At 56.0% G+C, this 27693-nt stretch overlaps 1 protein-coding gene across 1 annotated transcript; it reads right to left on the bottom strand.

The window, feature by feature from the left end:
* Nucleotides 1-130: 130 nt before the first annotated feature.
* TECPR1 (tectonin beta-propeller repeat containing 1) lies at nt 131-27693 on the bottom strand. The gene is made up of 20 exons (XM_025379409.1): nt 27486-27693; nt 27267-27367; nt 24990-25091; nt 22267-22412; nt 18197-18687; nt 17603-17748; nt 16568-16723; nt 16155-16304; nt 15897-16054; nt 13980-14107; nt 12957-13059; nt 9960-10056; nt 9755-9834; nt 8614-8670; nt 7964-8144; nt 7364-7499; nt 6675-6767; nt 2589-2695; nt 2345-2464; nt 131-2185 (listed from the first exon to the last, which is right to left on the bottom strand). The coding sequence occupies exons 1-20, from the start codon at nt 27691-27693 to the stop codon at nt 2072-2074; spliced, it is 2874 nt and encodes a 957-aa protein (XP_025235194.1). The 3' UTR covers nt 131-2071.

Below are 27693 nucleotides of genomic sequence, written 5' to 3'. Positions count from 1 at the left end.
GCTGTAATTGTGCTGAAAATGATTCTCAAATGACCCAAACTGGCTCTTATTTTTTCTAATGGCCCTCTCAAAGTATTCATGAAATTGATGCTGTGTCATAAAACAAAAAATAAAAGATTTCACGGCAATGTCTGCTTCAGGCACGTGGGGAACTACACGTTTTAATCAATCAATGTTATCGATAAAAACACCAGGGCATGGACACTCCAGAGGAAATGTTTATTGAGTAAAGCATCTGAGGAAGTGATGCTGGGCAGGTAAACAGTTGGTGCTCAGCAGCGAGAGGACGTGTCGCTCTGCCGTTCTGCAGGGTGACGCCCTCCCCGTACCTCACTGAGAGCCACGTGCAGACACAGCAGGCCACAGCAGAATGCACAGGTCACTGTTGTAGGGGAACAAACCGTAATGCCCAAAGAAAACCTGATAGAGAAATGTAAACAGACAGGACAGGGTGGTTCCAGGTGGCTGCCACTGTCAGGACCTTCCCGTGATTGATCTGAGAGCTTCCCAGCCGGCGGCACTGCGACCCACTTCCAGAAACACCGGAACACCAGGTCTCTCAGATGCCGGCGGGCGGGGCCCCAGGGAGACCTTTCTCAGCATCAGCTTTTGGGTGACAAACCCCATATTGTACAAACACAACGGACCCCCTGCTGACAGTGAGACCAGGACCCTAGGAAGGTCAGGTGATGGCACAGTCATCCCCTCTCCAACCGGGCAGAACCTGGGGTTGGGCTCTGATGACCTCCCGGGCAGTGTCCAGGTGGAGGAAGCAAACCCCCAAATGGGGCACAGAGGGGTAAAAAGCAGCTGAGAGGCCGCTGGATGGGTCGGGGCCACTTGGCCGACGCTTTCTGCCTCGCCTGGCCGGGCCGGGCTCTCGCCACAGGATGGTGCGTGACTGTGTGCCCTGCTCCATGTGCAGGATGGGCTGAGGGTCCGTGTGCACACCCCATGGCCACCGCTGACGGACACAGTCCTGCTCCCCGCAGAAGCCTGCAGTCTGCACCCCCTACAACATGATCTGATCCAAGAAGCCCCTGTCCGCCAGCACGTCTGGGGAAGGGGCTGAAAGGGGGTTGGTGACGGTGACTGCGCACACGGACACTGCCTCCAGCCACGGGGCAGCCTCTCATCCTCTCCCAGCCTCCTGTCTGGTACCCCGGCCCCCTCAGGGAAGAGAACATCCCATCCAATCCCATCTACTCCAGTGTTATTTCCGATCTGCTGTCTCCTTCCTTCACTTTTTTTTTTTTTTTTTTGAGATGGAGTCTCACTCTGTCGCCCAGGCTGGAGGGCGTCGGCACGATTTCAGCTCCCTGCAGCCTCCGCCTCCTGGGTTCAAACGATTCTCCTGCCTCAGCCTTCCAAGTAGCTGCGATTACAGGTGCCCGCCACCATGCCCAGCTAATTTTTTTTTTTTTTTTTGTATTTTTAGTAGAGATGGGGTTTCACCATGTTAGCCAGTCTGGTCTCAAAACTCTTGACCTCAGGTGATCTGCACACCTCAGCCTCCTAAAGTGCTAGGATTACAGGCGTGAGCCACGGCGCCCGGCCTCCTTCCTTCACTTTTGAAATGAAAGCCTCTTTGCAAGTCCTGCTCTGGGAAATGGTCACTGCATGTGGTAAACAGGCCCTGAGCCCCACAGCCGTCTCGCTTGGTCAGGGGTGGCGGGGCCCGGGTGCTGTCTGAGATGCCGGCTCAGGCGGGCTCCATCCTGGGCTCTGCTGCCCCAGGCCCGGTGTTCCTGGAGGGCTCCAGATTCTGGGTTCTAGTCCTGGAAAGGCAGGAGGGAGAGGGGAAGGGAAGGGTGGGAGGCCACTCCCACCCCATGCCCCACACCACCAGGGCTCCTCGCGGACGGGGACATGTGCAGGAGTGTCCGTGGAGCTTCACATTTCGGGGCCGTCTCAACCAGTGCCTGTGAAGTGGCCGCAGCCTTGGGGCCAGGTTCCCTCCAGAGTCCACCAGGCGACATCGCTCTCACAGTACACACTTCAGCACAAGAATGGCTCAGCCTTGATCGCCCAAACCGGGCACCATCACTGCATCTAGGTGCGTGGGGGCGCCTCAGCAGCAGACGGGGCCATGGGCCTCTGGCGGGGCACTTGGCTCCTGCTCCTGGGACGAGCTCCGGGGGGCCCTGGTGGCATTGGCCCGGACAGAGATATGGTCCCAGCCTCCCTGGAAGGAGAGAGCTGTGTCACCAGGGGACTCGGGGACTCCAGGATCCTGGAGGGGCTCTGCCTGGGGGCCTCCCTCCAACCCAGACCCCGGGTCCCAGGGGACGGTCCCACAGGACACAAGGTGACCACACAGCCCCAGACCATGGCCCCCGCTCACCCCGATGCCGTAGTCCCAGCCATGGCCCTTGGGCTCGTGGGGCTGCACGCCCGTGCGATGACACACCGTCCCCCGGCTCAGGCTGTGGCTGCCCTGCACTTTGTTGGCGATCACCCAGACCTGGAGCACACACCCCGTGAAGCTCTCAGCCCCAGCTGCCGTGGGACGGCTGGGCATGGGATGGGGGAGACCAGAGAGGGAACCAGAGCACCCCAAGCGCCCGATACCCCCTGAGCACCCCCACCTGGTCCAGAGGCCCCACGGACACTCGACACACGTTGTTGGACACGTGCTCCCAGCTGGAGCCCTGCGGGTAGCTGGGCGTGATCCCCTGGCGATACCACAGGTTTCCTGGGGAAAGAAGCAGTGAAGATAAAGAGAAAGACCTTCCTGGCCCCTCCTGCCCGTGCGGCCCAGCAGCCAGTGGCCAGGCCCCGCTCTAACCACTTCAGAGTTTGGGAAGCTGCCGGGGAGGCAGGAGGGTCCTGGCCCCTGAGTCAGGGCCACAGCCTCCTCCACTTCTCCACACTCAGGAGCCTGGGCTGCAGCCAGCTCTGCCTTCTGCACACTCAGGGCGTCCCCCAAGCCTCATAATCGCCCTATTGTGCTGGGCACGGCCGGCGTCCTGATCCTCTTTCTGCTGAGGCAGAAACTGTGGACAAGGGAAGTCCTAGCCAGAGCAATCAGGCAAGAGAAAGAAAGAAAGGGCATCCAAATCGAAAAAGAGGAAGTCATGGTGTTTCTGTTTGCCCATGATAGGATCAAATACCTAGAAAACCCTAAAGACTCCTCTAAAAGACTCCTAAGTTTGACACATGAGTTCGGGAAAGTCTCAGGTTACAAAATCAATGCACACAAATGAGTAGCACTGCTACATGCCAGCAGCAACCAGGCTGAGAATCAAATTAACCCCTTTTACAACAGCTGCAAAAAATAACACAAAATGCCTGGGAATGTACATAACCAAGGAGGTGAAAGATCTCCACAAGGAGAACTACAAAACACTGCTGAGAGAAATCAGAGATGATAGAAACAAATGGAAATGCATCCCATGCTCATGGATTGATGAGTATGGGATGAATCAGTGGAAAAATCAATATCATGAAAATGACCATACTGCCCAAAGCAATCTACAGAGTCAATGCAATTTCTATTAAAATACTGTCATCATTTTTTACAGAATTAGAAAAAAAAAAATCCTAAAATTCATATGGAACCCACAAAGAGCCTGAATGTCCAAAGCAATTCTAACCAAAGAGAATGAATCTGGAGGCATCACAATACTGGACTTTAAATTATACTACAAGCCTACGGTAACAAAAACAGTATGGGGCTGCTATAAAAACAGACACATAGCCCACCCCCCGCCAATGTATTATACACCAGTTGATACCTAAGTAGTTTTTGGGGATGATATATTACTTACACATTTTCTATGTAGTAAATAGGTATGTGTATGTGCGTGGGTGTGTATCTGATTACTTTGTTGGAGTGATTCGTATGGTTTGGAACTGTTTGGGCCAAGTTTATGCAAAAATCTACATTTTTGAGTAAACTCCCCATGACTAGAGTAAGTTTCCCCAGTATGTGAGAATTCTTCACTTCCCAAAGCTGTACAAACATCAGATAATCAATATTTGTAAGGATCGATAATGTAACTTATAATGAAATTGCTTTCTCAGTTATTAACGTTAACTGGATCGTCTTCATGTAGCCTTATAACTCATTTGTGCTATTCCATTTTCCTCTGTTCCTTTTATTTTCACTTCCCTTATAATGTTAGTCTCTTTGTACTGATTTCTGAAGGGTTCATTTATGATTAAAGAGGATAACATTTTGTCTAGAATTGCAAATATGTTTTTTCTCATTCATGTTACTGTGGTGTTTTATTTTTTGGTTATACAGAAGTTGTAAATTGAAATGTAATCTTGTTCTGTTTTATGAAAAAAAAAAAAATAGACACATAGACCAATGGGACAGAAGAGAGAACCAAGAAATAAAGCCAGATATCTACAACCCACTGATCTTTGAGAAAGCGTACAAAAGCAGAAATTGGGGAAAGGACAGTTTATCCAATCAGTGGTGCTGGGAAAACTGGAAGTCGCATGTACAATAATGAAACTGGATCTGTCTCTCTCACCGTGTTAAAAAATCAACTCAAGATGAATCAAGGACTTACATCTAGACCTAAAACCATAAAAATTCTACAAGAAAACCTAGGAAAAGCTATTCAAGGGCTTTGCCTCGGCAAAGAATTTCTGACTAAGATCCCAAAAGCAAATGCAACAAAAAGAAACATACATAAAGGAGTCCTAATTAAACGAAAAAGCTTCTGCAGAGCAAAAGGAGTAATCATCAGAGTAAAGAGACATCCCACAGGATGGGAGAAAATATTTGCAAACTATGCAACTGACAAAGGACTAATAACCAGAATCTAGAAGGAGTCAAACAAATCAGCACACACACACACACACAAAACCAATAATCCCATCCAAAAGTGGTCAAATGACATGAATAGACATTTCTCAAAAGAAGACATGCGGCTGGGCGCGGTGGCTCACATCTTTAATCCCAGCACTTTGGGAGGCTGAGGCGGGCGGATCACCTGAGGTCGAGAGTTCGAGACCAGCCTGACCAACACAGAGAAACCCCGTCTCTACTAAAATACAAAATTAGCCGGGTGTGGTGACATATGGCTGTAATCCCAGCTACTTGGGAGGCTGAGGCAGGAGAATCGCTTGAACCCAGGAGGCAGAGGTTGCAGTGAGCCGAGATTGCATCCACTGCTTTCCAGCCTGGCAACAAGAGCAGAACTCTGTCTCAAAGAAAAAAAAAAGAAGATATGCAAATGACCAACAAACATATGAAAAAATGCTCAACACCACTAATCATCCGAGAAATGCAAATCCAAACCACACTGAGATATTAATACCATTCGATTTCTGCAAGACTGGCCATTATTATAAAGTCAAAAAACAACAGAGCCAGGCGCAGTGGCTCATGCCTGTAATCCCAGCACTTAGGGAGGCAGAGGTGGGCAGATCACCTGAGGTCAGGAGTTAGAGACCAGCCTGCCCAACATGGTGAAACCCCGTCTCTACTAAAAATACAAAAAAATTAGCTGGGCATGGTGGCGGGCACCTGTAATCCCAGCTACTTGGGAGTCTGAGGCAGGAGAATCGCTTGAACCTGGGAGGTGGAGGTTGCAGTGAGCCGAGATCACACCACTGCACTCTAGCTTGGGCAACAAGAGTGAAACTCCATCTCAAAAAAAAAAGATTTTTTTAATGGTACATTTTATTTTTTATTTTTTAATTTTTATTTTATTTTTTGAGACAGAGTCTTGCTCTGTCACCCAGGCTGGAGTGCAGTGGCATGTCTTGGCTCACTGCAATCTCCTCCTCCCAGGTTCAAGTGATTCTCTTGCCTCAGCCTCCTGAGTAGCTGGGACTACAGGCACTTTGGGAGGCTGGCACTTACGCGCCACCACACTTGGCTAATTTTTGTGTTTTTAGTAGAGATGGGTTTCACTAAGTTGGCCAGGGTGGTCTCAAACTCCTGACCTCAAGTGATCTGCCCACCTCGGGCTCCCAAAGTGCTGGGATTACAGGCATGAGCACTGTGCCCGGCTAATGGTACATTTTAAAATAACTGAAAGAGGGCCAGGTGTGGTAGCTCACGCCTGTAATCCCAGCACTTTGGGAGACCGAGGTGGGTGGGTCACCTGAGGTCAGGAGTTCAAGTCCAGCCTGGCCAATATGGTGAAACCCCGCCTCTACTAAAAATATAAAAATTAGCCAGGTGTGGTGGCCTGTGTCTGTAATCCTAGCTACTTGGGAGGCTGAGGCAGGAGAATCGCTTGAACCTAGTAGGTGGAGGTTGCAGTGAGCGGAGATCGCACCACTGCACTCCAGCCTGAGAGACAAGAGCGAAACTCCATCTCAAAAAATAATAATAATAATAATAATAATAATAATAATAATAATAATAACTAAAAGAGTATAATTGGATTGTTTGTAACATAAAGGCTTGAGGGGATGGATACTCCCTTTCCTCTGCTGTGATTATTATGTATGGCATGCCATATTATGTATCAAAACATCTCATGTACCCCATAATATATACACCCACTCTGTACTCACAAAAATTAGTTTGTTTTTTTTTTTTTGAGACAGTCTCACTGTGTCATGCAGACCACATTGGCCAGGCTGGTCTCGAACTCCTGACCTCAGGTGATCCGCTGGCCTCAGCCTCCCAAAGCGCTGAGATTACAGGTGTGCGCCACCATGCCCAGTCAAAACATTAAAAATTTTAAAAAAGAGCAACTTGCCGTTCTCATCCAGGGCATACACCGACGTCTGCCCCACGGACACCTGCTTCAGCCTCTGTCTTGGTGGGGATGGGATGTGGTACCAGCAGTCACCTGAGAAGGGGAGGCTGACTCAGGCACACGGCCACCTCCTGCTTATGTGGGCCAGGTGGGGCTGAGGGCCTCGGTCCCCAGCTGCCTCTCAGATGTGGAGCCTGGTGTCAGCTGTGGGCCACACAGAGCTGCCATCCACCCAGCACCATGCCTGGAGCTCTGGAAGCCGTGGCGGGCTCTGATGGACTCACCTCACCAGCGCAACCCAAAGGCTTCCAGGGCAGCTCACGGTGGAGACCCAGCCTCAGGGGCTGCCCCCCTAACCCATCCCTGTGTAGAGGGCAGCTGAGTACCAGTGTCCCCGTGTTGGATACTGGACATCTGGAGAAAAACAAGCCAGCACAGACCGTCCTCCCAGACGGCCACTAGAGTGGTCACTGTGGAGTAGACCCTGCAGGGCCAAGACACAGGGGCCACCCTGGGAAGGGCCAGGCAGGCCTGGCTCCGGCTGCCCCATCGCCAGGGTGACCACCTCCCAGTCAGTCCCGGGGGGGAGACACGGCTTCTGGGGGACCCTGGCCCAGAGGGGATGTTCGGCAAACGTCAGCTTGGACGGAAGGTGAGCACTGCAGGGGCTCCTGGGGCGCGGCACTCACCGGCCGGCTGCGAGGGGTACACGGAGCCCCGGTAGAAGGCGGAGCCGTCCCTTGCCACGGCCCACACCTGGTAGCAGGCCCCGATGGAGATGGAGGCGAAGGGCTGGTCAGTGCCAACGTGCAGCCAGGAGGAGCCCTGGGGACGGCGAGGAGAGGTGCTGAGATCACCAGGGCCCCCACCCCCAGGGCCCCACCTCCAGGCCCAGCAGAAATGGGCCTAGCGGTTGGGCAGCACGGGTGGCTGGGGGACAGCCGGGAGTCACACAGCCCCACCCAGCCTGATCTCGGTGCTTGTTGAAATTCTGGGCGTATCTCATCCTCCTGCGAGCAGGGAAAGCGCCCCTGTGGGCGTGTGCACCTCACCGCGGTGCTGACCACCAAGGACCAGGTGCCAAAGAACCACGGTGTCCCCTGGGCCCACCTCTGTCACCCCCGCCCCACTGGCCTCATTCCTGGGCCAACTGCCCCAGGGCACAGGGACCCACTCGGACCACAGGCAGTGTCCACTGGTCCTAGGGGCTTGTCCTGAGCAGGGTCCCAGCCCAGCTGGACTCCAGAGGAAGGTCCTCATTGCAGGAAGAATCTGGCCCCGGCACTCACCGCGGGGTTGAGCGCCGACACGCCCAGGCGGCACAGCACATCCCCCTTGTCACTGATGGCCCAGAGGGCAATGCTGTGCCCACTCCGCTCGGCATCCGGGCTCTCCGGGATGATGGACACGTCCCTGAGGGCGATGGGGGGCACCTCCAGCCAGGGCCCGCTGGTCACCAGCTTGCATTTTCTGTACAGTGGAGAGCGGACACAGCCCGGGGACCCCAAGGTGACCGCCAGGCTCCAGGGCCTCTCCCGCTGGAGCCAGGAGGAGGAAAGCAGTCAACCCCGGGGTGGGTGGAAAGAGGGGCCCAGAGGTGGCCTCCTCCCCACCCCCACCCCACCCCACCCCATCCCCACCCCCAGCCAGGTGGCGTTCTCTGTCCAGCTTACAGGTGGAGCGTGCCAGTGACATTTCTCTTATTTGTTCATGAAAACAAACTCTTCTGAAACCAGAGAGCACTGCGAGCCTGCGGGCATTTCCTGGGCTGACATTTACTTAGATTCAGCTTCCCTCTTCACCCTACTCCCCACTGCTTCTTCCCCTGGGACTGAGGTCAGAGGCCAGATGTGGCCCGGGGTGCAGGGAACCAGAGCTCCCTCAGGGCTGGCTCCTCCAGGAGCCTGACCGTGACAGTCACCCTGCAGCCCTGCCTCACCTGGCCCAGCACCTCCTCCTCACAAAATCCTTCATCGTTTTGGACCCATGGTATGAGCTGCAAGGAGGAAGAAGATGAAATCAGGGCCACTTCGTGGAAGTTTCTGGAAAGGGACCGTGCACGTCAACATTCTTGTTCTACCCGTTACAGGGCATGGGGACTGGGTGGAAGCCATGGACGGGGTTCAGAGGAGGAGGTGTCACCACGTGTGGCTCTTGGGAGACGCTTCCTGGCTGCCCCGGCAGGGTCAGGGCTGAGTGCAGCCCCAGGGACCTGCAGGGAGGGCCTCCCGGGGGTTGGGGCCTCCCAGGGGCTGAAGGCTCCCTGGGGAAGGGGGTCCGGTCCTCTCTGGGGCTGGAGCATAGCAGTCACCTGTGTTCAGGGGTCAGGCTAAGAGGACTCAGCCCTCCCCTCCCCAGGCCCTGTCAGAGCCCTTTTGGGGAGCAAGAGCTCTCGGTCAGGATGAGGCCCAAGGCTGAGGGGAGGGTGGTCCAGGAGGCCTGGCTGTGGCCGATGGGATGGTCCTGGTCTGCTCAGAAGCCACCTGGCTCTGGCCCCAGCTCAGGCTGTGCTGGCTGCATCTTCCAACAGGCTGAGGCTGTGCCATGAAGGGTCTGCACACACCGTGCACCTGCGCCACCAGGGTCCAGGGCCTCGGGACGGGGACTGCATCTCTCTGAGGGGCCCACCCTGCCCTTTCAACTGACATCTCATGTTGAACCCCCATCACTCAGGGCCTGGCTCAAAGCCCCCAAGAGCTGACCCTGCGAAGGCTGTCGAGGCCACTCGCCTTCCTCAAGCCCCTCAGTCTGGTGCCCCGGGTGCCACCATCTGACCCTCCCAGAGCCCGTGCCTGGCACAGCAGGGATGAACGTGGCATGGGGGAGCCATGGCGCTCCTACCCGTGCCATGCACAGAGGCCAGAGGTGCCATGTGTGCCGGGAACAGTCTCCTGGGCCCCTCCCAGCCCCTCCGCTGGCCCCTCCCCCTCCAGTAGCAGGGTTGGCACCAGGGGTCTGCTCCTTGGCCAGGTCTAGGGGGCAGGGTTCAACCTGGAAGAGTAGTGAGGACGGAGGCCACACACTCCAGGGCCCTGACACTCAGGACCTGGCCCGAAGGCCCTGTGCAGGGAGAGGCTTACGCAGGAAAGTCGCTGGCGTACTGCCACCCCTCCTGGTCCGTGCCCCCCGGGACGCTGAAATCCACGAACCAGTCGGAAACCTGGGAGGAGTGGGTCAGTGAGGATGGGAACCCCCAAATCCAGATGGCAGTCAGAACACTCGAGGAGGGGCGAGGAGGGGTGGGAGGGCGGATTCCCAACCCCCCAGGGGGCAGCGGGGCCTCACCCAGGCCCACTGCAGGGACGGGGGTTTCGTGCCAGCCTTGGTGCACTCCTGCAGCCCCGAGGCATCGCTCCACATGTACCGGTCCGTAGGCAGACCCCTGCGACAGGACAACAGGGCGGGTGACGAGGGAGACTGGGGAACCAACCGGCTCACTCAGACACCCCCATAACACCCCTGGTGGCAGCACCACATGGAAGCACCGAGCTCCAGTCTCAGAGCCAGCCACCTCCAGATGCTCGCACTCCTAAGAGGTGACAGCCCGCTGGGCACGGTGGCTCATGCCTGTAATCCCAGCACTTTGGGAGGCCGAGGCGGGGGAATCACCTGAGGTCAGGAGTTCGACACCAGCCTTGTCAACACGGTGAAACCCCGTCTCCACTAAAATATAAAAAATTAGCCAGGCGTGGTGGTGGATGCCTGTAATCCCAGCTACTTTGGAGGCTGAGGCAGGGGAATTGCTTGAACCCGGGAGGCGGAGGGTGCAGTGAGCCAAGATTGTGCCACTGCACTCCAGCCTGGCAATAGAGCAAGACTTCGTCTCAAAATAAAAAAAAAAAAAAAAGGGGGGGGGGGGGGAAAATGCATAGAGAAGAGTTTCTTTCTCCTTCCCCCTCCCCCTTCCCCTCCCCCTCCCCTCCCCTCCCCTCCCTTTCCTTCCCTTCCTTCCACAGCTATCGCTCTGTCACCCAGGCTGGAGTGCAGGGGTATGATCATAGCTCATTGCAGACTTGAATTCCTGGGCTCAAGTGATCCTCCCACCTCAGCCTCCTGAGTAGCTGGCACTACAGACATGTGCCACCACACCTGGCTAGTTTATTTTTAAATGTCCTGTAGAGATGGAGTCTTGCTTTGTTGCCCAGGCTGATGTCACCTCCCAAAGCACAGGGATGACAGGTGTGAGTCATCACACATGGCCACATTTCTCTTGTTCAAACCATGTGGTCTGTGGTACTTTGTTAGTGTCACAAGACACTCGAGTAGCGGGAAGCAGCACATGGGGCAGTTTTGTGGGGGTGGCTGTGAGGCTGAGATGCCTGGAGAGCACAGCTGGGGCACACATTTGTGATGACCAGCTGTGGCCCTTTCGGGCCTCTCTGAGACAAATGTGGGTGCACAGCCCTGCCCTGTCCTCCGTAAGGACTGAGGAGGACGTGAGGAGGGGGTGGAGATCCAAGTGTGTTGGCAGGCTGTGTGGACAATGCCCACAGTCGAGGCGGAGGTGTTCAGGATGGAAATATTTTGGCAATGTGTGTCAACCGCCTTGGAAAATCTCAAATCCCCTGATTCACTGGGGTAAACACACAGACACACAAATATTTACACACAAGGACATCCTTTAAACGGTTCCATAGGACGCTGAAAAGGTCACTTATGGTCGAGACATCCAAGGCTGAGTAAAGTCAGATACACTGGGTCCACCCCCGGTACGGAATGGTGAGGCCATGGAGCCACCTCCCTGTGCCTGGCCTCATCTGCCCCCAACACACGGGATGGTCGGAAGGCCACACCCCACATGCTAATCGCAGTTGCTGTCTTTGGCTGGTGAGATTAGAGTCGTCAGAGAGTTTGTTGTTTCTATGACTGTTTATTTCATCAATTTGGAAAAGGTAGAAGCGGAGGCCGGGTGTAGTGGCTCACGCCTGATGCCTGTAATCTCAACACTTTGGGAGGCTGAGGCGGATCTCGGGAGTTCAGGAGTTGGAGACCAGCCTGACCAACATGGTGAAATCCTGTCTCTACTAAAAATACAAAAATTAGCCAGGTATGGTGGCGGGCGCCTGTAATCCCAACTACTCGGGAGGCTGAGGTAGGAGAATCGCTTGAACCCGGGAGGCAAGGGCTGCAGTGAGCCAAGATCAAGCCACTGCACTCCAGCCTGGGCGACAGAGTGAGACTGTCTCAAAAAACAAAACAAAACAAAACAAAAACAAAGAAAACCAGGAGAGGAAATGAACTGCATTTCTTTAGACAGCCTCAAAAAGTTAAAAAAAAATGAAATTTAAAACTTGGAATATGCCACTTATAATAGTGTCCAAAAATATGAAATACCATCTAATAAAAGCTCCAGTATAGAAAAGTACAGGCCAGGCACAGTGGCGCACGCCTGTAATCCCAGCACTTTGGGAGGCTGAGGCGGGGGGATCATGAGGTCAGGAGTTCGAGACCAGCCGGACCAATATGGTGAAACCCCGTCTCTACTAAAAACACAAAAATTAGCCCATCATGGTGGAACGCACCTGTAATCTAAGCTATTTGTTAGTCTGAGGCAGGAGAATTGCTTGAACCCGGGAGGCAGAGCTTGCAGTGAGCCAAGATCATGCCACTGTACTCCAGCCTGGGCAACAGGGCGAGACTCTGTCTCAGAAAAAAAAAAAAAGAAAAATTACAAAACCTTTCTTTCTTCTATCTCTGGTGCTTGAATCAGGAACAGAATCTCATTAAGAAGGAATTCCATACATGTATTGGAGGTAGAAACTTTGTCAATATAGTTAGAGACTTTCGGCCGGGCGCGGTGGCTCACGCCTGTAACCCCAGCACTTTGGGAGGCCAAGGTGGGCAGATCACTTGAGGTCAAGAGTTCAAGACCAATCTGGTCAACATGGTGAAACCCCATCTCTACTAACAATACAAAAAATTAGCCAGGCATGGTGCCAGGAGCCTGTAATTGCAGCCATTCGGGAGGCTGAGGCAGGAGAATTGCCTGAATCCAAGAGGCGGAGGTTGCAGTGAGCCAAGATCATGCCACTGCACTCCAGCCTGGGTGACAGAGAGAGACTCTGTCTCAAAAAAACCAAACCAAACCAAACCAAAACACCAAAAAACAAGATTCAAGGAAAAAGAAATCTCAGTGAGCGATAAGATCCGGTTAGTTTCCTGCTGGGGGCCTGACGCCAGGCTCTACTGGACTCTACGCTACGGTGGATGCTGCTGTCCTGGTTTTGCCAGGACTAAGGACTGTGCCAGGCAGCATCCTGGCTGGGCACTTGTGCCACTTACCTGCTGGTGTAGCCTGTGACAGGGTTCCAGCGCTGGTTCTCATAGATGTGAACACACTTCACGTCTGACTGCGTGTAGATGTTACTGGTGCTGCTGGCCAGGCCTGCGGGGAGAGGTGGCTGCTGGGACCGAGGCCACATGGGCTCTGCTTGGGACTCTGGCGTTCCGTCTGAAGCACAGATGCCCAGAGAGGCCGGGGATGGGCTGGAGCCAGGTCAGCAGAGAGGGGCAAACAGGCCTGTTGAGCTTATCTCACGGGGCGGCCTGCCTTGGTTTCTCGCCTCCGGGCCTGTGATTATTCTGGGATTGTGCAACCTTGATGAACACAGCCCACTGTGCATCAAACCTCCCATCCACACCCCTGCAGCACCTCTTCCCACCTTGCCCTCCCACTTAGCACCAGGGAGGCCTGAGGCCCACCCAGCTCACTCTGTGTTACCAAAGGCACCTGGGACCGTCAACGTAACGTCCGTGAGCCCCGGCTCCCTCACTTGTGACATGAAGACAGAGGCCATTCCTGCCTCACACACAGGGAAGCTGCAAAGCCTGCTCAGATACGCGTTCCTGGCACGTCAAGGGACCACAGTTCTCTGGGGTTAGCTGCTCCCCCGTGAGGCATGTGGGCTGTGGCCTGGAATGCCCTGTTTCAGTGTCCGTTTCTGCCTTCATTTTCCAGTAGGAACAGAGGGACCCTGGTCTAGAAATCGAGGGTCCACAGAAGTTCAGCGAGTGCCTACCCTGAAGGAAAAGCCCACCTAACGCCCTGAAAATGAGGGGCCGGACACGCTGGGGGGCCTTGGCCGCTGCCTCTCTGGAACCTTCGAGGCCCTCAGCTCGGGGGGGTACTGGCAGGGACCATCCTGGGTGGAGGCTGGCAGTGGTGAAGGTCACCTGTCAGCCAGCTGTTAGCCGAGTGTGAACACTGGGACAGTAGCCTTGGCCTTGGGCAGGGAACCCAGGCGGGGACTAGAGGGAAGAACGCCCAGGAAGGCTCTGGGCGGGGGGCCCGCGGGCTGCCCTCACCTTGGAAGCAGCCACCTCCATAGCCACCTGTGTACACCCAGGCCGTGTGGTCATAGCCGATGCCCCACACTACGCCCTGGCTGTTGGCCTCCACCATCCGCAGGTGGCCTCCCATCTGCCGCCAGAACCTGGAAGGATGGGAGAGGGCAGGAGGAAACCCCTCAGGCCCCACCTTCCAACCCTGCCTGGCCGCCCTTTTGTTCCATGGCCTCCCGTGGTTCTGGGATTTTCCCAGCCCTCCTCGGTCTCCAAGCACAGACCGTCCATCCTGCCTGACCTCCATATTCACATTAATCAACGCTGAAGAGATTCAGCCCACGAGAGGTGCAGGGTCTTGGCACTGGGGCTGTGCAGGTCAGACCCCTCCACGGGCTGGGAGTCTTCTGGAACCCACCCACCTCATCCCCACGGTGACACGGAGCGGATGAGGCCAGCGGCGTGTTTCACAGGGCCCCTTGGGGTCTGGGACCTGGGGGAACGGGCTGGCCACAATGGCAGGTGCAGCCAGGCTTGAATGTCACAGAGCAGAGCCAGACGTGACGTCTAATCCTCTGCATGAGTGACAGCACAGCCCTTGGGCTTCCAGGGTGTCAGCAGGAGGCGGCGCCACCACAGTATGGCCTCCTGGGCGGGCAGAGTGCAGGCTGCAGCTGGTGCAGGTCAGCCTCCTGTGGCCGAGGCCCCGTCACTGTCACTGTCACCAGAGGCGTTCTGAATCCTCCGACAGGATATTGCTATCCTCTCCTGCAGCCAGGGCTTCTGGCCCACTATGTCCCCAGCCCCAGTGCCCACAGGTCATGAAGCCCAGGACCTCGTCGTTTTGGGGACACCCTCTGGGGCAGCCTCTCTGTCCCACAGGGGACAGAATCATAGCCCCCATGTCCGCTGCTGGGTCCTCCTCCTCAGGACTCAGCTCAGATCCCCCCAGGGAAACTCGTTCCCCTTTTGCGGCTTTTTTTTTTTTTTTTCTGAGACAGGGTCTCACTGTGTTGCCCAGGCTGGAGTGCCATGGTGTGGGGTGTGATCACACCCCACCGCAGCCTAGAACTCCTGGGCTCAAGTGATCCTCCCACCTCAGCCCTGCGAGTAGCTGGGACCACAGGTGCATGACACCGTGACTTGCTAATTTTTTGACTTTTTTTTTTTGGTAGCGATGAGTCTGGCTATGTTGTCCAGGCTGGTCTTGAACTTCTGACCTCAAGTGATCCTCCTACCTCAGCCTCCCAAAGTGATGAGATTGCAGGTGTGAGCCAACCTGCCTAGCCCCACCCTGTGGCTGTCAATGTCCCCAACAGAACAATGCCTCCTAGGCTTGTGCGTCCAGCCCTGCCCTCACCCCACTCCAGCCTGGCTACCCCGGGTCCCCCAGGTCCCGTCTCCACCGGCACTTCCCACTGCCAAACACCAAGTCCTCTCTCCGCCCACGCCCGCTGGACTTCAAACCCCACCAGCTCTGCCTGGACCACGCCCCCAAACTCTCCTCCCCCAGTGATTCTCTCCTCTCTGCCCCCAGGCCCCGGGCGGCCCCTGCAGCAGGGCCTCAGCTGGAGCTGGAGGCGGCTGAGCACCGGGTCTGTGCCCTGGACAGGTGGAGAGATGTGGCTGCTTTGCCAGGGCCTGGAAGCCCCCTGGGGTGCAGAACTGCGCCCCTCACCCACACTCCACATTCCTCCCGAAGCTCAGAGGCTCCTGGGCGGCACTGACCCACCCTGGGCCCGGTGGGGCTTCTGGTTCCCCCTCCTGGGGTCTTTGGACAGGCCCAGGGGACTTGGGCCTGGGAACCAGTGGCTGTGCTTCTGGCTGGTCAGCGAGAAGCTTGGCCCTGCATGGACTCCAGTCTTCTGGACCCCCCTTCTGTAACCACGAGCTCTGGGTGAGGCCAGGCCCCAGGCCCCACCCGGAGTGCAGCCCACTCACATCTGGTCGCAGGGCAGGGGGTGCTCATGGGCCTCCAGGTCTGGGCTGGGCTCGCTCACGAAGATGTCCCCCTTGCAGGTGATGGACCAGATGGCCTGCGGGGATGGGCGGCCCTGCACCTTTCGGCTCTCGCAGCAGGACAGGCTGAGCAGGGCGAGCTGGCGTGGCACAACACTGGTCACTGCCGAGCAGGCCAGGCCAGGTCGCCCCACCATGGCTGTCCCTCTCCCCGGCCCGAGGGGACCATCGCCCACTCACCCAGTCATTCATGTCCTGCTCGGTGGCAGCAGCCAGACGCACCGGCCACCTCTGCCGTGTCCGCTCGGGGGTGTACAGGGCAAAGGAGTGCTTGGTCTCGTTCAGCACTGGGACCAGCGCCACCACCTCGTTCAGGAATATGTGGGCGTACTGTTCACAGAGCAGGCGCCCGGCAGGGCTGTCACCCAGGGCAGGAGGCCTCTGGAGGGCGACCCTCACTGTGCTTCACCCTGGGACCCTGCCCTTGGACACTCTCTTTCCTGGCACCCCTGGGTACCCCCAGCTCTGACCCCTCCCTTAGTACTTCATTTCTTTACCCCCTTCCCTGGGCACCCCCATTTCTGTACCCCTCCCCTGGCACCCCAGCCCTGTGTCCCCTCCCTGGCCCCATCTTCCGTGGGACCTGTGGGCACCTTCTTCTCCTCGTGGACCACGTAGTAGATGAAGAGGATGCTGTCCCGGGCGCCGTCGTGCCCCGTGAACTGCTCCAGGGCCACGCGCACGTCCACCCACTTGTGGGGCTTCCAGTCGCACCACCACTGCAGCGCCCCGGTCTTCACCCACACTGACTGCACAGGCCGGGGCAGAGGACACCGTCACAGGCAGGCCCGGGTGCAAGCGGAGGGGTCGGGGCCGGGGGTGCCCGGAGGAGGAGGCAGGGCTGGGGTAGGGCCCACCCGGCACTCCCAGCTCTCAGCCCAGCTCCCCCCAGGCTAATGACAATGGTGACGCTGCTGGACACCCGACAGGTGCAGGTTGAAAGGCAGGGCTGTTCGGTACAACCTCCCCTCTCGCAAACAGCCGGGCAGTGGGCACTACCACCCCGCCTTCTGCATGGGGAAACAGGCTCGGGAGGTTCTGTGCCCGGCCTGGTGTCACACAGTGAGCCAGCGGCGAGCTAGAACCCAAACCACAGCCTGCTTGTGTCCAGCAGCCCTTGGAATGAGGAGGGTCACATGCTGTGTGACTTCCCTGTCACCCCCACACTTGACTGTGAGCCTCTGAGGGCCGGGCTCTGCCACAGGACAGCGGGGCGGTAGCAGGGTTGGTCCAGAGGTGGGGTCTCTGGCCGCCCTCTGTGCTAACTCCTTGCAATCACACACTGCACCCCTGGGCGCCCGGGGTTCCCTCCAGCAGGGAGAGGATGCCGTGGTTCCCCTCCCTGGCCACCCTCCCCTCCCCACCCACCACCCTCTGAGGTTGCTGTTGTCTCTGGGTCCCCAGGGCCTCCAATGAGCCCGGAACACAGTGGGGCCCGAACCAAAGTCTTCAGGATGGACGAAGGAACCCTGAGCTCCTTTCTCTATGCCTGCATCTGCGTGGGAGACGGATGGACAGCGGGATGGAGGCATCCATCTGTTTCTCTCAGAGCTGGTACACAGCAGGCGCTCAACGAATGATTGTTGGGAAAAAAAAAAAAATGTGTGCGCGGCCACCGGGGTGCCCACCTGCTCCACAGCCTGCTCGTAGTGTCTGAAGTTCTCCAGCTCCCGCTTGGTCCTTTCTGTGAGCTGCTGGAAGATCTGCTTCCTCCAGGCGGCGGTCTGGGCCGGCGTGATGGACAGGGACAGCGTCTGCACCGAGGGAGACAGGCCTGTGGGGCAGGCAGAGCCTCAGGGCCGGGGCACCGTCCTGCCCGCAGCTGGGCAGGAAGCCACGGCGCTCCCCTCCACCAAATCAGCCCTTTCTAGGTCAAAAGCTACACTCTCTGTTAAGCCTCCTTCCACCCTTCGCCCTGATAGACAAGTTGCTCTCCCCCAGTAATTCAGCCTGGAAAGCGGCCAGCACTGCTGGCACAGGGGATGGGCTGCAGACAGGGGAGGAGGCATTGGCCACTGTGCTTCCAGGTCCTGATGGCCTCAGGCTGGTATCTGAAGGCCACAGAGGAGCCCAACGTCTGGCTCAGGGCTGCTGAGCACAGGGAGGTATCTAGGGAGGACAGCAGGCCTGCCTGAGCCCCCCAACCCCGGCCTCCTCCCACACCCCACACCCCCAGGGCACCTGGCCATGTGGATGCCCCCAGGCCCTGCAGGAGCCCTTACCCGCTTGGACAGTGAACCACCTGGGCATGGCACATGCCTCCACCACGCAGCCGCCTCCCGATACCCAGGCCCACAGCGGGTGGTCGTCTACCCCATACGGCTCCTCCAAGCCCAGCGGGAGGAGCCCCAGTGAGGAGAGGCTGGTGGTCTCGGGGAAGCCAGCGGCCGAGTGGCTGGGCACTTTCTTGGGCTCCTTGAGGTCAATATTGGTCCAGGGCAGCTCGGCCGGCGTGGGGGCCGGGCCGGGGTGTGTGTCTGGTCTGGCCGCCCCGCTGCCCTCGGCTGGGCAGGCATCCTCCGTGGTATCTTCTGCAGTCCTGCCAGCCCCTGGGCCCGAGGCTGAGCTCCCTGTGGGATTCTTGGAATCGTCTAGAGGCTCTGCAGGGAGAGGCTGGCCAGGCCCCGGTCTCTCGACTTCTGAGGAGGCATCGGTGTCGCTGGGGGCAGATTCGCCACTGCCCCTCACCTCGTCACCGAAGAAGCAGCCGGCACTAAGGACAAATCAGGGCAGACCCGTCACTCCCTTGCAGGGGAACAGGTGCTATCAGGCAGGCCCGGTTCCAGCGTGCTCCACCATGACTGCCTGTGGAACCCTGGGCAAGTCAGAACCTCTCTGAACTGTCTCTTCCTCTGTGCAAGACATACATCAGCACCTGCTTCCAGAAAGCTGACACCTGGAGCACCCTGCAGACCAATCACATCGACATATCTGAGGGTGAAGATCTGGAATTAGTATTGCTTTTTTTTTTTTTTGAGACGGAGTCTCACTGTTGCCCAGGCTGCGGTGCGGTGGTGCAAACTTGGCTCACTGCAACCTCTGCCTCCCAGGTTCAAGAGATTCTCCTACCTCTGCCTCCTCAGTAGCTGACAGATTACAGGCATGCACCACCACGCCTGGCTGATTTTTGTATTTTTAGTAGAGATGGGGTTTCACCATGTTGGCGAGGCTGGTCTTGAACTCCTGACCTCAAGTGATCCGCTGGCCTTAGTCTTCCAAAATGTTGGGATTACAAGCTTGAGCCACCATGCCTGACCATAAACCCTTTTTCTTTTTTTTTTTTTTTTTTTGAGACGGAGTCTTGCTTTGTCACCTAGGCTAGAGTACAGTGGCCGGATCTCAGCTCACTGCAAGCTCCGCCTCCCGGGTTTACGCCATTCTCCTGCCTCAGCCTCCCGAGTAGCTGGGACTACAGGCGCCCGCCACCTCGCCCGGCTAGTTTTTTGTACTTTTTTTAGTAGAGACGGGGTTTCACCATGTTAGCCAGGATGGTCTCGATCTCCTGACCTCTTGATCCGCCCGTCTCGGCCTCCCAAAGTGCTGGGATTACAGGCTTGAGCCACCGCGCCCGGCCAACCTTTTTTCTTTAAAAAAGACCCAGCCTCAGGATTCCCTTATAGCAACACAAAATGGACTAAAACATGTGTTTTCATCCACTGGAAAGCGGCCACTACCGCTAGCACAGGGGAAGAGGCATTGGCCACTGTGCTTCCAGGTCCTGACAGCCTCAGGCTGGTCTCTGGAGGCCACAGAGGAGCCCAGCATCTGGCTCCAGTGGATGTGCTGGCTCACATGGCAGTTCTGGGTTTCACGTCTTGAGGAATTGCTAAATTGTTCTCCACAGTGGCTGTACCATTTCACATTCCTACCGGCAGTGTAGGACGGTTCCAATTTCTCCATGTTCTCACTAGCATTTGTTATTGTTTGTTTGTTTTTTTTGAGACAGAGTCTTTCTCTGTCACCCAGGCTGGAGGGTAGTGAAGTGATCATAGCTCATTGCAGCCTCGACCTCCTGGGCTCATGGGATCCTCCCACTTCTGCCTCGTCTACAGGCACATACCACTACACCCAGATAATTTTTAAAAAATATTCTTGGGCCGGGCGCGGTGGCTCAAGCCTGTAATCCCAGCACTTTGGGAGGCCGAGACGGGCGGATCACAAGGTCAGGAGATCGAGACCATCCTGGCTAACACGGTGAAACCCCGTCTCTACTAAACAATACAAAAAACTAGCCGGGCGAGGTGGCGGGCGCCTATAGTCCCAGCTACTCGGGAGGCTGAGGCAGGAGAATGGCGTGAACCTGAAAGGCGGAGCTTGCAGTGAGCTGAGATCTGGCCACTGCACTCCAGTTTGGGCAACAGAGCGAGACTCTGTCTCAAAAGAAAAAAAAAATATTCTTGCAGAGATGGGGTCTCACTATGTTGTCTAGGCTGACCTTGAATTCCTGGGCTCAAGTGACCCTCCCGCTTTGGCTTCCCAAAGTGCTGGGATCGCAGGTGTGAGCTACTGCACCCAGCCTTGCCTTTCTTCCATTGACTTTTCGCTCTCTTGATAATGTCCTTTGATTCACAAAAGTTTTTAATTTTGATGAAGTCCAATTTATCTGTATTTCCTCATTGCCTGGGCTTTTGGTGTCATGTCTAAGAAGCCACTGCTAACCTCAAAGTTATAAAGATTTGGCATCTGTAGTTTTTGAAGCTTCTTAGCTGATTCTCATGTACTTTCCAGTTTAAGAACTACCAGTTGGGTCCGGGCGCAGTGGCTCACACCCAGCACTTCGGGAGGCCAAGGTGGGCAGATCACAAGGTTAGGAGATCGAGATCATCCTGGCTAACACGGTGAAACCCCATCTCTACTAAAAATACAAAAAATTAGCTGGGCGTAGTGACGGGCGCCCGTAGTCCCAGCTACTTGGGAGGCTGAGGCAGGAGAATGGCGTGAACCCAGGAGGCAGAGCTTGCAGCGAGCTGAGATCACGCCACGGCACTCCAGGCTGGGCGACAGAGCGAGACTCCGTCTCAAAACAAAAAAACAAAAAAAACAAACAATAAAAAGAACTACCAGTTGGCCGGGTGTGGTGGCTCATGCCTGTAATCCCAGCACTTTGGGAGACAGAGGTGGGAGGGTCACTTGAGGTCAGGAGTTCAAGACCAGCCTGGCCAACATAGTGAAACTCCATCTCTACTAAAAATACAAGAATTAGCCAGGTGTGGTGGTGAACACCTGTAATCCCAGCTACTTGGGAGGCTGAGGTGGGAGGATCACTTGGGCCCAGGAGTTTGAGGCTGCAGTGAGCCATGATCACGCCACTGCACTCTAGCCTGGATGACACAGTGAGACTGTCTCAAAACAAAACAAAACAAACAAAACGCCACCTACCATCTGAGCAGACTAAACCCTCAGGTGACACATGAGCAAACGCCTGCCCTGGTCATCTTCCCTGACCCTCTGGGCTGACAGCACAGCAGGGTGGTAACCACCAGGCTCAGGGCACAGAGGGGTGTGGACCAGGGGCTGGGGAGGGTCACAGTTACAGGTGGGAACGTGGACGGCTGCAGAGCCCGGGCCCTGAGCGCCATCTCCATCCACGCCCGTGATGTGAACATTCCCACTGCAGAGCTGAGCTGTCCCCAGCTCATCCACAGAGTCGCCTGCCTGTGCTCTCACGGCCAGTGGGCAGAGCTAGGGCTTGTCCACGCTCTTTAGACCTACGGACCCCCAGGTGCGGCCCCGGAACTGCAGCAGCATCACCTAGGGGCTGGTGAGAAATACTAAGTCTCAAACAGAAACTCGGGGTGAGACCTGGAGATCAGAGTCTGAACAAACCCTCCAGGCAACCCCGGTGCCTGAGTATGAGACCACTGCTGCAGGCTAGGCAGAGCCCCTCTGTCCTGTCCTTGTTTACCCTGGACAGAGGGGTCTTTACTTCTATCCCAGAGAACTGTTTCTGCCCCAGATCTTCAGCCTTTGGACCCAATGGGGTAACCCAGATCAGGGTCGAGCCTCACCTCCATCATGACGGCCCAGCCTTACCCTACTCCCAGTGCCACCACCAGCAGCCCAGAGTGCGTCCAACACCTCCAGTGGCCACCCCGGGCTGCCCCCAGGACCCCCTTTCTGTAGGACCGAGGCAGGAGGGCTTCGGCTCTTGTGAGTGAAGACCCATTTTCTCCTGCCTGGGACAAGTCCCGGGACCCAGTGGGGCAGGTGGCAGACTCTTCTGGACGTGACCACCTAGGCTTAGACAGCCCGTCCCAGCCTGGCTCCTGCACAGCCTGCCGTCCCTGGTCACCTGAGGAGACTAGACGAGCTGCCAGAGTGTGACCGGTCACACTCTCGGGCCGCGACGATGGCCTTCCAGGTCTTCCCGCTGAGCTCGCTGGGGGTGACGCCCTGCCGGAAGTACACAGCTCGGTCCTCACAGCCAATGCCCCACACCTGGAAGAGAGAGGCTCTGTTCTGACGAAGCTGGGCGCAGGCCCGGGGGCTCCTCTCGCTTCCTGGGGTTGCAAAATGCAGGCAGGGTCCTCCATATGCAGGTGTGTGTGGGCTGGGAAGGTCCACAGTAGGGCTGTGTGGTGGGCACAGAAGTCAAATGCTGGAAGGGGGCTCAGGAGAAGCTGCAATCTGGTCCCATCTCCCCGTCCTCAGGCAGAACCAGGGTTTCAAGGTTACTAGGTCCAGGCAAAGTGGTGGGGCTAGGGGACACTCTATTAGGAAGTAAGGTTCACCTGCCTCCCTGTCCTGCATGTACCCTCTGGTGGGAAGCAGATGCCCCAGTGAACCCAGAGGTGGTCCTGGTTTTGTTGTCTTTGTTTTTGTTGTTGAGACAGAGTCTTGCTCTGTTGCCCAGGCTGGAGTGCAATGGCGCGATCTCAGCTCACCAAAACCTCTGCCTCCAGGGCTCAAGTGATTCTCCTGCCTCAGCCTCCGGAGTAGCTGGGATTACAGGCTCCCATCACCACACCCGGCTAAGTTTTTGTTTTGTTTTGTTTTTAGATGGAGTCTTGCTCTGTCGCCAGGCTGGAGTGCAGTGGCATGATTCGGCTCACTGCAACCTCCACCTCCCAGATTCAACCGATTCTCCTGCCTCAGCCTCCGGAGTAGCTGGGATTACAGTCACGTGCTACCACGCCCAGCTAATTTTTGTATTTTTAGTAGAGATGAGGTTTCACCGTGTTGGCCAGGCTGGTCTCAAACTCCTGACCTCAGGTGATCCACCTGCTTCGGCCTCCCAAAGTGCTGGGATTACGGGCGTGAGACACCGCGCCCGGAATGTTTTTGGTTTTTTTTAGAGACAGGATCTCACTCTGTCACCCAGGCTGGAGTGCAGTGGTACAATCGTGGCTCATTGCAACCTCGACCCCCTGGGCTGAAGCAATCCTCCTGCCTTGGCCTCCCGAGTAGTTGGGACTACAGGTGCACACCACCACACTTGGCCAACTTTTTAATTTTTGTAGAGATGGGGTCTCACTATATTGCCCAGGTTGGTCTGAAACTCCTAGGATCAAGTGATCCTCTCACCTCAGCCTCCTAAAGTGCTGGGATTTACATGTGTGAGCCACCACACCTGGCCGTGGTGTTTTTTTTTAAGATGCAAAGTAACCACCCTAATTCTGACCTCACTTTCCATGGAAAAGGTCTCTGGGTAGGCATCCTACTCTCTGCTTTTGGGTAAGAAGTAGGGCTCAGGTGGCCTGGCTAGGTAGGCAGCAGCATCTCTGTCCCTTGGCCCTGGCAGGCTCGGCTCAGACTCAGCTGAGTCGCCTTGGACTCAGCACCCCTGTGCACTAGCAGGTGCCTCCCTGTCCTCTGGGTGCTGTGCCACCAGGGTGGGTGGGAGGAGGGCGTGGCAGCAGAGGGAAGCCTGGTACCTCAGAAAGAACTTCTTGCTCAGTGTAATGGAGTGGGGGGGCTCTCCTTGACAGCAAGGGGCTGAACCCTTTGTTTTTTTTTTATTTTTTTGGAGACAGAGTCTCGCTCAGGCTGGAGTGCAGTGGAGCAATCTTGGCTCACTGCAACCTCCGCCTCCTGAGTTCAAGCGATTCTCCTGCCTCAGCATCCTGAGTAGCTGGGACTGCAGGCATGTGCCACCACACATGGCTGATTTTTGTATTTTTAGTAGAGATGGGGTTTCACCATGTTGGTCAGGCTGGTCTTGAACTCCTGACCTCAGATGATCCGCCTGCCTCGGCCTCCCAAAGTTCTGAGATTAGAGGCGTGAGCCACGGTGCCCAGCCCACCCTTTGAGTCTTAAAAGTCCCCAATCCTCATTATCTCTGAGAAGGCCACACTGTGAAACTGTGCAGGTGATTCTTAAGAGAGGCTGGGCATGGCGGCTCATGCCTCTAATCCCAGCACTTTGGGAGGCCGAGGCGGGCAGATCACTTGAGGTCAGGAGTTCGAGACCAGCCTGGCTAGCATGGTGAAACCCTGTCTCTACAAAAAAATACAACAATTAGACAGATGTGGTGGTGCGCACCTGTAATCCCAGTTACTTGTTAGGCTGAGGCAGGAGAATCACTTGAACCTGGAAGGCGGAGATTGCAGTGAGCCGTGATTGTGCCACTGCACTCCAGCCTGGGCGATAGAGCGAGATTCCGTCTCAAAACAAAACAAAACAAAAAAAAAAGAGAGAGAAGCTCTGTCCTTGGAGTCCACGTTAGGGGGTCAGCTTCATCCTTCACTTGGTGACCATTGCACCTGATTTCACCTAAACATTTCTCAAGGAAACCTTCCAGTCTCCAGGAACCCCTTCCTGCCACCTGTCAGGCCAGATCCGTGCTCATGACTCTGAGGCCTTAGGAAACTGACCTGAGCGAGGGCCCCAGGACCCTGGCAGAACCAGCCCCTGGGAATCCTCGTGGGCTGAGAGCGTGCAGAGGTGCCAGGACCCCCGCTGTACCGCCATCATGAGCTCCTACAGTGGGAAGGGGCCACCGGGCTATTTTGTGGCATGAGGAGCCTCCATCTGGAGACCCCTGCTGTTCAGGGGCTGCGGACCCCTGTGCACACCTGGTCGTTCATTCCCACGTTCACCATCAGCATCTCACCAACCATCTCAATCCAGCTGGTGCCGCAGGGATTGTGAGAGTTGACGCCTCTTCGGAACCACACCTGGGGGAGTCAGAAATACACATTTTCCTGGACGGCCAGGGAAACAGACGGTTCATTTGTTTAAGCCTCAGGGAGAACAAGTGAATAATTTGATCCTTTGGTTCATGTCACAAATGAGCAGTCACACATCATTTAGCGAGGAAGCCCCGATCCACGATCCACGTCCCTCTTTCCACACCCCGGCCGCATCTCCTGCGCCTGGCACTGTCCCACGAGGGCTGAAGGTCCCCTGGCCTCAGCCACACGTGTCCTGGCAGCTGCCTGCCCATTCTCCAGCCTAAGGCTTGGAAAAGGCTACTTTATTTGAATTGAGTTGGTCCCTGTGAAAGACAACGGCCTTAATAATGTTATTTATGAAAACTAGTTTTTAAAAAGCTCATTCTTAGAAAACATGAGACCCCTATGTTGGGTCTATTCTTAGTACTTCAAGAAATACTTAAACTTAAAGCGAAGTATTTTCATGTCAACGTGTAAAAATACACACACTCCCACTAGATTTTCCCAGACTACCTGTGGCTCTGTGATTCAGCCGCTGGTCATGCTCCACCCTGCCGCCCGGTATTCCATCCGGGCTGTTCTGATACATTCTCCATGGTGGCCTGGGAGGCCCCGTTAGTCTCAGACCTACTGGACACCTTGTGCTATTAGAATTCCTGAGATGCCGCCAGGCACGGTGGCCCACGGCTGTAATCCCAGCACTTTGGGAGGCCGAGGCAGGTGGATCACCTGAGGTCAGGAGTTTGAGACCAGCCTGAACACATGGTGAAATCCTGCCTCTACTAAAAAATACTACAAATACTAGTCGGGTGTGGTGGTGCACGCTTGGAATCCCAGCTACTTGGGAGGCCATGGCAGGAAAATCGCTTGAATCCGGGAGGTGGAGGTTACCGTGAGCTGAGATTGCGCCACGGCACCCCAGCCTGGGCGACAGAATGAGACTCTGTCTCAAATTAAAAAATAAAAAAAAGAAATCCAATTTTGCCCATTTAATCCAAAGAAAGTGGCACGTTGCCGTATGAGGGATTTGGAAGTTGTGGTCCCTGGGAAGTGGGGTGACCAGGACCCAATGTCGGGGACAGTCTGGTCTGTATCTTTGTGGGCTGGGAGTGGCCTCACTCTGGAAACTTCAGCACCGGGGACACAGATGCAGACGTGTGGGCCGTCCATCCCCTGGGCCAGGGAAACCCCCTTGACAAACAGTTAGAAAAACCCCGTGAGTGGTCGGAAATTGGCTGGTTTTATTGGACTTGCCGCTAAGATGCAAAAGACAAGCACTGACTAGAGGAAGGGAAGGCGCTCGGTTAACTGAGGGCTTCAGGAAATTTGCTTCTGATTCTTTGAAATGTTGCAGCCTATTAGGTGACACTCTCAGTTGCTGCATTTGGGTACCAGGGTGTGGGTGGAGGAGGATTTTACGGCACCAAACGTCCTGGAGATTGGCAACGATTTCAGCAACAAACAATGCATGGTGCTCGGCTGGTGCCGGATTTATTCAAATGGGTTTTTCTTTTTTGAGATGGAGTCTCTCTCTTGTTGCCCAGGCTGGTGTGCTGTAGTGCAATCTTGGCTCACTGCAACCTCCGCCTCCCAGGTTCAAGCATTTCTCCTGCCTCCCAAGTAGCTGGGATTACAGGTACCCGCCACAACGCCCAGCTAATTTTCTGTATTTTTAGTCAGAGACATGGTTTCGCCATGTTGGCCAGGCTGGTCTCGAACTCCTGACCTCAGGCGATCTGCCCACCTTGGCCTTCCAAAGTGCTGGGATTACAGGTGTAAGCCACTGCACCCGGCCCGGGTTTTTCTTTTTTTTTAATTTGAGACAGGGTCTGGCTCTGTCACCCAGTCTGGAGTACAGTGGTGTGATCTCAGCTCACCGTAGTCTCCAACCCCTTGGCTCAAGTGATCCCCCAACCTCAGCCTCCTTTGTCGCTGGGACCACAGGCATGCACCCACCACATCTGGCTAATTTTTACATTTGTATTATTTTTTGTAGAGATGGGGTCTTGCTATGTTGCTCAGGCTGGTCTCAAATTCCTGGGCTCAAGTGATCCTCTGGCCTTGGCCTCCCAAGGTGCTGGGATTACAGACATGAACCACTGTGCCCTGCTGTTTAGGCCACACTTGCAAGAAGAGAAAACAGCCTTCAAGGGACCCCGTGCAGCATCCCCTTCTTACCTTCTGGTCCTTGGTGACAGCCCAGACCACGTTGACTCCCACCGAGACGTGCATGACCCCGTTTTCAGATCCAGGAGGCTCCACAACGGACCAGGAACTTCCTACCGGGCCCCCAGGAAACCCCCAGTGGTCCCCATCAGCCCGGACAGCTGGGGAGCAAGTGACTCTCACCCTTCTCCCCAGTACAGGGTGTGCGGGCGGGAGGGCCGGGCTGCCCACCTTTGGGATTGCTCCTGTTGATTCCTTCCCGGACCAGGGCCTGCCCCTCCCAGAGCGTGGCCCACAGGAGGTCGTGGGGCCCACAGCTGATCTGGACCACCTCCCCGGGGGTGTCCAGCAAGGACCAGGAGGACCCTTCGGGGTTGGAGTGGCTGACGTCCTCTCTGTACCACACCTGGGAGGCAAGACAGGGACATGGCACCTGCAT

Source organism: Theropithecus gelada, chromosome 3 (genome assembly GCF_003255815.1).
Source record: "Theropithecus gelada isolate Dixy chromosome 3, Tgel_1.0, whole genome shotgun sequence".
NCBI lineage: Eukaryota > Metazoa > Chordata > Mammalia > Primates > Cercopithecidae > Theropithecus > Theropithecus gelada.
This window is presented reverse-complemented; position numbering and strand designations above follow the sequence as displayed.

Excerpts from the sequence above, each read along its gene's own strand:
- TECPR1 (XM_025379409.1), bottom strand. The coding sequence starts at position 27,693 with ATGCAGGTGCCATGTCCCTGTCTTGCCTCCCAGGTGTGGTACAGAGAG. Across the intron at positions 27,368-27,485 it reads CAACAGGAGCAATCCCAAAG|GAAGTTCCTGGTCCGTTGTG; the intron begins GTGGGCAGCCCG and ends GGGGCCCGGTAG. Across the intron at positions 14,108-15,896 it reads CCCCTGCCCTGCGACCAGAT|GTTCTGGCGGCAGATGGGAG; the intron begins GTGAGTGGGCTG and ends CCATCCTTCCAG.